Source organism: Engraulis encrasicolus, chromosome 13 (assembly GCF_034702125.1).
Source record: "Engraulis encrasicolus isolate BLACKSEA-1 chromosome 13, IST_EnEncr_1.0, whole genome shotgun sequence".
Lineage (NCBI taxonomy): Eukaryota > Metazoa > Chordata > Actinopteri > Clupeiformes > Engraulidae > Engraulis > Engraulis encrasicolus.
In genome coordinates this window covers 45,626,797-45,637,041 of record NC_085869.1, presented here as the reverse complement: position 1 = coordinate 45,637,041, position 10,245 = coordinate 45,626,797, and the positions used below count along the sequence as shown (strand labels likewise).

The window sequence follows — 10,245 nt, the reverse complement described above, 5'->3', positions numbered from 1 at the left end:
ATTGATCACCAATTCAGCTGATAAGAGACCTAGGTGAAATGGGAATAGGAAGAGTGTGTCTGAAGAGGGGTGTGAATATTGGGAATATTTAAATCACCTTTGGATTAAAGAATTTAAATAGAATTAATGTAAATTTAGTATTTTCTCAATTTTTTATTTTATTTTTATTTATTTTTTTGGGACATTTGGGGGGGCATCGAGGGGAAAATCGCCACTTATCAATTAATCATAAGTCGATCGATAAGGTCAATCAACTAACGTAACGATTAATGAATCCAGAATCAGATGTAACCCAAAACACCAAGAGAATCATACACAAATGTATATACACTCTTACGCAAATATATATACACGTGCACACGCACACATACACACACAAGACATAACATGCACGCACACACATGTAGCATACATGCAAACACACACACGCACGCACACATACACACGCACGTACACATGCACACATCCACATACACAAATGCACAAAAGCTAAAGTAGCTAAAGTATAGACAACTGACAACTGAAGGTCGAACATGGGTGGCCTGGTACAAAGTAAATGTGAGCCATGGGGACCATATTGTAAGTGTAACTCCTGTTTGGCGGTGTGCTGCCTGTTTGCGTGCCTAAGACAAGCAGTGAGTCTTTGGCACATGCAGTGTAGCAACATGTGTGCATTCCCCTGTAATATGAGCCCGCAGATTGAATACAGCACAAGACTGTCTGTTTTACTCCTGGTGTTTATGTGCTTGCACACGTGTGTCAGCACACAAAGGTGTGCGTGTGTTGTGTGTCAGTGCATGTGTGCCAGAATGTGTGTGTGTGTGTGTGTGTGTGTGTGTGTGTGTGTGTGTGTGTGTGTGTGTGTGTGTGTGTGTGTGTGTGTGTGTGTGTGTGTGTGTGTGTGTGTGTGTGTGTGTGTGTGTGTGTGTGTGTGTGTGTGTGTGTGTAATGTGTGTAATGTGTGTGTGTTAGCCCTCCTGGGCCGCAGCTGTCTGCAGGCTGTAGTGCCGTGGCCTGGCCGCCTCATCCCCAGGAATGCGGAACAGATGGGTGAGACGGCGCTGTGTCCCGCGCGAGCCTCGCCTGCCCACGACAGCTGCCCCCAACCGACCCCCCGACCCCACTGGCCCATACATCACCCCGCATCAGTCAGTCACCCACCCGCAACCTGAGATACAACAGGGCCTTTGGGCCCAGGGCCCTCCCATTTGGCTGGTGGGGGCTCTGTTATGCCCTTGGGGAGGGGGGCTCTCAGTCTTTTGGCCAGGGGCCCTGTGTGCAATTGTTCCGCCACTGGATGCAACCACTTCACAACCTCTCCACAACCTTGTTGGCCCCCATATTACCCCTTATTTGTCACCTCAGGAACTCGTGCTCAACCAAAACAAAACCATTGACCAACTGCCCCACCCAGTGAACATGAGTCTGTATTACCATCAGCTAAAAAAATAACCCCTGCATAACCTCTCTACAACGAGCACACGATGAGTATCATTCTTTATTGGTGACCCAGTAACTAATACACAACCACTACACCAGCCCAGCCAAATGAACAGCAGTGTTTTAAGTGTTAGTCATCTCCGCAACAGACATAATGTAGCCAATACACAACCTCTCCACAACCACACGCTGAATGAACATCAACCTATTAGTCACATCACCGACCTTGATTAGTCACTCGCGTAACACAGCCACTAACTACACACCCTCAACATGTACTTGTCATCCCCATAGCAATATAACTGCTACAGCAACCACAAGACTACCTCAAAGCCACCAGTCAACGCTAATACTAAGAAACTGGTGTCTACCAGAGGTGGGAAACCCTAGGTACAGAAAGGGCTCAGGCGGTCAAGCTGTCAATCTTGGGGTCAATCTGGGAGTTGTGGATTCAAATCCTCAAACTGAGGTGCCCTTGAGCAAGGCACTTAATCCACATTGCTTTAGGGACTGNATGACAAAAGACCAACAAAGGTCGGCGTCTGCGCCTTGAACTTGATACTCATGTATTGCTTGGTGCGAGCACTCCCAAAAAGTAGTAATCACTAAGATAATGGAAAAAAGGAGGCACAAACAAGACTTGAGTGAAAAAGTGTATTGAAGCCGAAAATATACAACAGAAGTCTAAGGTTAACTGGAGAGACAGACGTTTCGGAGCTAGTCCATTCTCAATGTCTCCACTAGCATACTACTACATGCTACTGGAGACATTGAGAATGGACTAGCTCCGAAACGTCTGTCTCTCTAGTTAACCTTAGACTTCTGTTGTATATTTTCGGCTTCAATACACTTTTTCACACAAGTCTTGTGTGCGCCTCCTCTTTTCCATTATCCAGGGACTGTAACCAATACCCTGTGTCTAAATAACTAAGTCGCTTAGCGTCAGCTAAGTGTAATATAATGTAATGTAATAACACGAGGCAGTTTTCACCTCCTCCACTACTGGATTCAAGTCAAGTCAGCATTGTCTGTTTCTTCAATATGCACAGGTCATACAAGGAAATTGAAACCGTGTTTCTCTCTATCCAGTGGAAAGACAGACATACACAGGAATGAGAAAGAAGACAATAACAAGCCTAGTGTACAAGGCTAATGTACAAGACTAGACACAGTAGAGTACGGTACAGTCCAGTCCAGTCAAGTTGGCAAGGTTAACATAGCATTCTGCACTTCCACATCGTTATCTTCTCTCCAGCTCTTTAAAAAAAAAAAAATTGCCTTTATTTGACAGGACAATGAAGGTAATGACAGGAAGTGAGTGAAGTGAGAGAGACGGGGAAGGTTCGGCAAAGGACCCGGACCAGGAATCAAACCCAGGTCAGCTACATAGCAAACGAGTAACCAACCATTTGTGACACGGTAGGGTCTTCTCTCCGGCTCTGAGGAGAAATGAATTCACTCCATTCTGTTACTCTGGTCCCAGTCTGAGTTTCCCCATCTTCTCTTCTCTCTACTGTCTACCTTGAATTCTTCCACTCTCCACCACCAATGATGCTCTTGGTAGACGCTGACTCACTGACTCTGACTCCCTATAGTTGTCTTTCTCCGTCTCCGTCTCTCTTGCTCTCTTTTCTTTCCCTCAGTGACCTTTTGTAGGCTCCTCATTCACTCCTGCCACACTCATTCACTCGTTTACTACCCCTTTTTTTCTCCTCCGGCGGCCACATTCATTAAATCCCGCAGTCACTCATCACTCCTGGCCTCACTCCTTCTCCCTTCTCCCTTCTCCTTTCTCTTCTCCTATCCTCTCCTCTCTCACTACTTTTCACCCGTTTCTTTCTTTCCTTCGTTCGCTCGGTTACACTAGCTTGAGAACGGCAATTGTGTGACGGGCATGTTCCTCTCTCTCCACGGACGAGCGAAACTATGGGGCCACAGTGTATGTTTTCATACGCAAAAGGCTCCGAGCGCTGGCTGGCTTGACTGGAACGCGCTGACCTCTGCTTGGAGTCCTGCTTGCAGCGGGGAGGAGGGACATCCAACAACAACAAACCATTTTTGTTCGCTCAGGATTGTGTGTGCCCTGACCCTACACTTTACTTTGGAAACTGTAACACGCCACGGTCGGCCCCTTTAGGCGGAGAGGAGAGCTGTATCCATTTGCTGTCCAACTTGGGGAGGTTTCTTTTTTTGAGCTGCAGTCTTATACAGGGTGAGGAGCGTTGAATAGCAGCTCGATATGCCACAGCATGACAGTATCACTTCTGATCAACACGTCTTGACACAAAGGAAGCCATCACCCCCATCTCTCTCTCTCTCTCCCTCTCTCCCTCTCTCTCTCTCTCTCTCTCTCTCTCTCTCCCTCTCTCTCTCCCTCTCTCCCTCCCTCCCTCCCTCACACACACACACAGTGTATCCAGCCTGATCTCCAAAAATTCCGTGCTTCTGGACATGGATGCTAAGGACACGAAATCCGTGTCCAGGAGCACGGATTTTGCCAAAATTCCGTGCTCCTGGACACGGAATTGTTTTCCGTGCTCCTGGACACGGAATTGTTTTCTGTGATGGGCACACGGAAGTGCTTTCTACAGGCTATTACCACAGCACTGTGTTAACTCTATCATTAGAAAATAAATACCAAATACTAATCTTTAACAAAATAATGCTATAGCAATTTAAGTTGTCCCCTGACCAAAACATTCCCTAACCTTAACCTGTCATTTAAAGACATATTTTTGAGGAATACCTTTTCCAGTTGGTTGCTAGGCTATCAAATTCATAATGATTGAAAGAAAACTAGTTGTTCCCAGACCAAAACAATCCCTAACCCTAACCTGTCAATAAAAATGTTTTTTTTTTTTTTAGAAAAATCCTGTAAAAAGAAAAAAGACTGTGGAAACATAGAGCTGTGGGAGTACAGAGAGAGCACTTCTGTGTGTCCATTACGGAAAATAATTCTGTGTCCAGGAGCACGGAATTTAGGTAAAATCCGTGCTCCTGGTCACGGATTTTGTGTCCTTAACATCCGTGTCCAGGAGCACGCAATTTTTGGAGATCATGTTGCAGCCGGAGATCATGTTGGTGTATCCGCCTTCCTGCCGTCCTGATCTGTCCCCAGATCAGCTATGCGAGTTGTAAAAATATACAGAGGCAGCTACAGTAACTACACCACAGGCAGGCTGCCATGTGCACAGATCTGCCTGCAGCAAAATCCACATCCAACATGCCTGGCCTGCTGACTGAGAGATCAGGCCACTTCTCTCGCACGCAAGTACGTACGCACACAGGCAGGCACGACGCACGCACACACTCACGGACAAACACACATATTCTCGCAGGCCGTACGCATCTGTGCACGCATGCACACACACACACGCGCAGAAACACACAAAAACAAGTGTGCCATCTGAGCCCCCTTCAGGAGTTCTCTCTTATCCCCTCTGTACATGGTTGATGACTTGCACTCACAGTCACAATTTATGAACGTCACCGGGCCACAACCTGACAACTGTGCCACCTGGGCAGGTGCTCTCCTCCCCCACTGTATGTACAAGAAGGCCGCCCAGGCTCGCGCTCTCTCTCCCTATCTCTCCCTCTCTCTCTCACACTCACACATACACAAACACACACACACGCGCACAAATAATTCATGAATGTCAAGATCTATGCCACCCGTGTCAAAGTACCTGACCTCAGGTACTTTACCCCCACTCCACAACACATCTGGCCAGCTGATACACCCCCCGCCCCCATCACAACACACACACACACCATTCATGAATGCCATCCACACAACCACCTGTGCCCACTTCAGCTTCAGGTGCCCCCCAACACTCCGACCCCTCTCAACACCAAGGATGCCCCAGCTGATAATACCCCCCCCCCCAACCCCTCTCCACACCACCCCAGCTGATAGCCTCTCCACTCTGCTCAGCACTGACCTGCCACTGAGTTGGGCCTGGGCATCATGAGTCCGGCTGCGCCCTGGGCCGGGTACTGGATAGGGCCCTCCGCAGGGGAGGTGGGCGGCGGAGGCAGCCCTGTCGACGACGTGGACGCCGCCAACGCAGAAGAAATGGGCGCCGCTGCCAGGGAGATAGCCGGCATGGCTGTGGTGGCGGTGGTGGTTCTGGTGCTAGTGGCAATAGTGGCTGCGTTGACTGCGGATTTGGACAATGTTGTCGTAGCTCCGTTCTCGGACGACACCGTGACGCCAGGTGGCGACGACTCCTCCTCCGCTACGGGGGAACAGGTGTCTGGTCGGGTGGCGTGGGGGGCGTGTACGTGCTGTTGGCTACTGCCACCGCCACCGCCACCTCCAGCCCCGCCTCTCACGCTGCCGCCCGTGCCCTCGCGACTCCACTCCAGGCTGGAGCCGCTGCGCTCATCGTTCTCCGACGAGCTGGTGATGGTGGCTAGCAGAGGACAAAAAAGAAGAAAGAGAGAGAGAAAAACAAACACCCAGTCAGTCACAATTGGTATAAGCCATTCAAACACTAAGCGACCTTGGGTGTTAAGCGAGTTTGGGTGTTTTGAAAGACACTATATAAAACCAAAGTATAATTATTATTACTAACCATGATTTCATATCTAATGTGTACAGTTTTATGGAAAGCTCGGCATGGTGGCTGGCTGGCTGGGTGGGGGACAAACGGATAAAGAAATGCTGCAACAGTTATACAAACACTAACCTAAATAAACACTATTCCTTCATTACTTAATGTTTCGGCTCCCTACACTTTAGGTCCACCACTGAAGTAAAGTGCCCTTGAGCAAAGTCCCTATTTATAACCCCACATTGCTCCAGGGACTGAAACCAATTCCTTGTACCTAAATAGCTAAGCTGTTTAATACAATAGCCTCATTTAAGTGTAATGTAATGTCATGTAATGCTAAGCGTTCCCGTTTGAGCTTATGACGGAGGCTAGTGAAGGACACACAAGGCGTGTTCAGGGCGACAGAGAACTGTGCCTGCGTCCGTTCTGGCTAGCGTGTTCATGCCAGGCCTGGGCATTCAGGAACCGGAAAGTTGGTTTGAGATGTGAACTGAAAAACAGTTTTTCCTTCTGAATCGCGGTGACAATGTGGACGTCAGCAGGTACATTCGAGTAACACGTGTTCACATACGGAAAAGTTCAGAACCCAGTATATCAGTGGTTCTCAACCATTTTTGAACAAAAGCACCATGGACCTCATTTGAAGTCCAACACCCACTTGACCTCATCATAAGCCTGCCAATGCCCACCTTACTATTAAAAAACTAAAAATGGACTAATGTCCCCAATGACAACTTAACACCACCCCTCTCAACTGTATCCTTCTGAACGGCCCCTAGGACTCCCCAACACCCCATGGGGGGCTGTACCGCCCCCGTTAAGAAACACTACGGTATATGAACGTGTCTGATTGCAGATAGCAAGCATCTTAGTTCCGAATGTAACTGCTGCGGGAACATTCGTGTTGGCCTGAAAAGAGCAATAGGGAGACAGAAACACTGTGGCGTTCTTACTCCAGCAACGGCCACACAACAGCACTAATATGCATTCCTCTGTTGCTTCAAAGCTTCAGGGATCCCACTCTACTGCAGTTCCAAATGATGCAACCATTGCTTCTTAATGTATATTTCATACCCTGGGAAATAACTGACTGTAAATTATGTGCATGTACAGCATTTCTAGTAGAAACATACTGTAAGCAAAAAAAAAAAAGACAGAGCGACCGTTTGATACTTGAATAATTACCCATATAGCATACATTCATTCACACATGCATAAATGGATGACAAAGCTATGCTAGAATGATGAAGTGTACCATGGTAATGTACTGCGTCAATTGATGAAGTGGACCTGCGTTAATGTACACTTGGCTTCAGTGGAGGAGTTAATGACCTCCACTCTTTGCTCATCAATATGACCTGGCTTCATCATCCCTCTTCTTCTAACAGGGTATGGGGTATGTGTGGTGTACTAGCCAGAGAGTTGCACTGTAGATCACAGGGTTGCAGGTTCATCCCCCACCCACCTTACCAATCCATTCCTCCAACCATGGCTGAAGAGCCCTTGAGCAAGGCACCTAACCCCACATTGCTCCAGGGACTGCAACCAATACCTCGTAATAGTCGTTTTGGATAAAAGCGTCAGCTAAGTGTAATATAATATAATGTAATGAGAATAAAAGCTGCATTATATGCCAATGTGGTATGCAAATGGACTCATTCATGCTTTCTCCAGACCTCAAGGCTGTTCCCTCTCTGCTGGACATTGCCTACAGGACATCAGCAGTGTTAATGGAGCCATTACGAGTTGTCAAAATGAGGTGCGCTTCTGGCTCACACAGATGGCTGACCTTATCATCAAGGACAAAAGGAGAGAGGAAACAAGAGCATATGAGGCAAGATGAGGAAAAGAGGAGGTGGGTGTGAAAAAGGGAGGCAGAGTAGAAAGAGATAAGCGGGGAGAGGGGGGGGGAGAGAGAGAGAGAGAGAAAGCAAGATCAAGATCAAGATCAAGAGGGTGTGTGTGTGTATGTGAGAGAGGGATAGAGAGAGAAGGGGGGATACAGAGAGAGAGAGGTATGAATGAGTGAGGGAGGTAAGGTAAGGGCTGGTTGGGTGGGTGTGAAGCCATCCGTATCATTACTTTCTGAACGGGGCTACTGAGTGAAAAGGCCTGGCCATTACCACGAGAGTGTGACTTAACGTTTCATTCTCTCTCTCTTCCTCTCTCTCTATCCCTCCATCTCGCTTTCTACGCCTCTCTCAATCTCTCTCTGTTTCATGCCATCTCACTCTCCCCTCCCTCTCTCTTTAATTCTACCTCTCTCTTTTCGTCTCTCTCTCTGAATCCCTCGTTCATTCTCTCTCTCCCTCTCCCTCATTGACCTTATCTCTGTGTCCCGGCTGATATGGTATTTACCACTACATTAAGCGGTGGTGGTTAATGATGGCTTGGGGCCCCCAGGAGAACTTCCCCTGAATGCCCACCATTACAGGCCATCAGCAGCACAATACAGACTGAAAAAAAACCTCCAAATGCCATTCTGTAATCAGGTTTCCATAGAAATCTAATTAACATTTGAAAAAATAAAAATATTAAAAGCACAAACGCACTTGACCCATCTGTCCATTTGTACTCCTTTTGACCCCCCATCCCATGCACGACATTTCAATCCCTTCCTGTCCAGGAGGTCAAGATAACCTCCTACGATTTTGAAAAATTGAGGAGGAGGAGGAGGATGATGACGGTGATGAAGATTCCGAGTAGGTCAAGGGGGATAGCAGCCATTATGTCTTTCCATGTATTCATAAAAAAAGACACTTTATGATTGAAAGCAATTTTCCCCAAAAAATAATAGTGCTTTTGAAGAAATTGGGGGAATACTTAAAAAAGAATGAATTCGTGGCAATGTGTGGTGACTCAACTTGTGTTGAACTATTGGCTGTCCTGTCCTATTACGTACAATCTAATCTCAGTGGAGTGCAGGAGTCCACCTGAGCACACACGGGACAGCAAGTGAGGACAGGTGAGGAGAGGTGAACCCTACAAGACAGGAGGAAAACTGGATGGAGGGGGCACTGGAGGTGAAGTAGAGGGCCGTCACTAGGGAACAGCAGCAGCAGAGGAGGGGAGAACACTAGTGGACAGGGGGTGAGGAGACGTGAACTCTGTAGGAGAAGGGGTAAGACAACAGAAGAGATTCGTGGGTCACCAGCAGGGGCGGGGTTTTTTGCGGGAGGTGTGCAAAAGGGATGGGAACCAGGGGAGTTCTAAAAAGTCATGAGGCGAAACGAGGGCACTTTGAACAGAGACGAGGGTGTGGAACACTAGAGGAGGATGAGGTGAGACAAGGTATCGCTAACAGGCCCTCTATCTTTCCGCCTCCTATTTACAGCGCTTAGACAGGTGTTTGCTTACTTGAAAGCGCAAGCCTTTTAATCTCTCTCTTCAGACCTCCTCTGTCAAAACGGTGCTTCCACTTAAACCGCTAAAAACCCTCAACGTGTCTACAACCTCTTCCATCACACAGGAACACACGGGGAGGCACGCAAAAACAGAGGCAGATGCGCATAGAGGTGTACACACACACACGCACACGCACAATCACACACACGCACACACACATACAGACAACACGAACACGCACACACACACGCACGCTCTGGGAGTAAGTTATTCATTTCCCGGCGACGTTCTGGCTCCGCTCAGAGGCTCGTCAGTATGGCGTTGCATGAAAGAGGCATCAAGTTGCATCAGTATCGTTGCCTGCATCGCACATCACTCTACTCCACTATGCAGCCAGCCAGCCAGCCAGCCAGCCTCACGTCTGAGGCAACGTCCACCTCACTCTCCTTTAGGACACCCAAAACCACAATGAACATGGGCCGTCTGTGTTTATGTGTGCTGTAATGGTGTGTTGTCGTGTGTCTGTGTGTGAGTTGTGAGTAGTGAGTAGTGTGCGTGTGCATGCGTCTGCTTTTGTGCATATATGTGTATGTTTATGTAGTAATGTGTATGTGGGCATGTTTTTTGCATGTGGATGCACGTAGTGTGCAGTATACATGCAAGTATGCATGTGTGTAGGAGGGCTGTGTGTGTGTGTGTCTATGTGTGTGTGTGTGTGTGTGTGTGTGTGTGTGTGTGTGTGTGTGTGTGTGTGTGTGTGTGTGTGTGTGTGTGTGTGTGTGTGCGTGCACATTCACATGCGTCCTTGTCTGTGCGTGTGTGTGTGTGTGTGTACATATTATGTCGTACACAGTCAAACTTCCGACAGATGAGTGATGGGCTTGAGTGGTGACTACAGTTGTGA

The 10,245-nt window shown here is 47.8% G+C and overlaps 1 protein-coding gene across 2 annotated transcripts in view; it reads right to left on the bottom strand.

Moving 5' to 3' along the window:
* The window catches only part of tanc1b (tetratricopeptide repeat, ankyrin repeat and coiled-coil containing 1b), a 208,350-nt gene that overhangs the window by 90,092 nt on the left and 108,013 nt on the right, over positions 1-10,245 (bottom strand). For both annotated transcript variants that reach the window (XM_063214044.1, XM_063214043.1), the window contains exon 7: positions 5,382-5,855. In XM_063214044.1, coding sequence (XP_063070114.1) covers positions 5,382-5,855 — 474 coding nt within the window. The remainder of the gene's footprint in view (positions 1-5,381; positions 5,856-10,245) is intronic.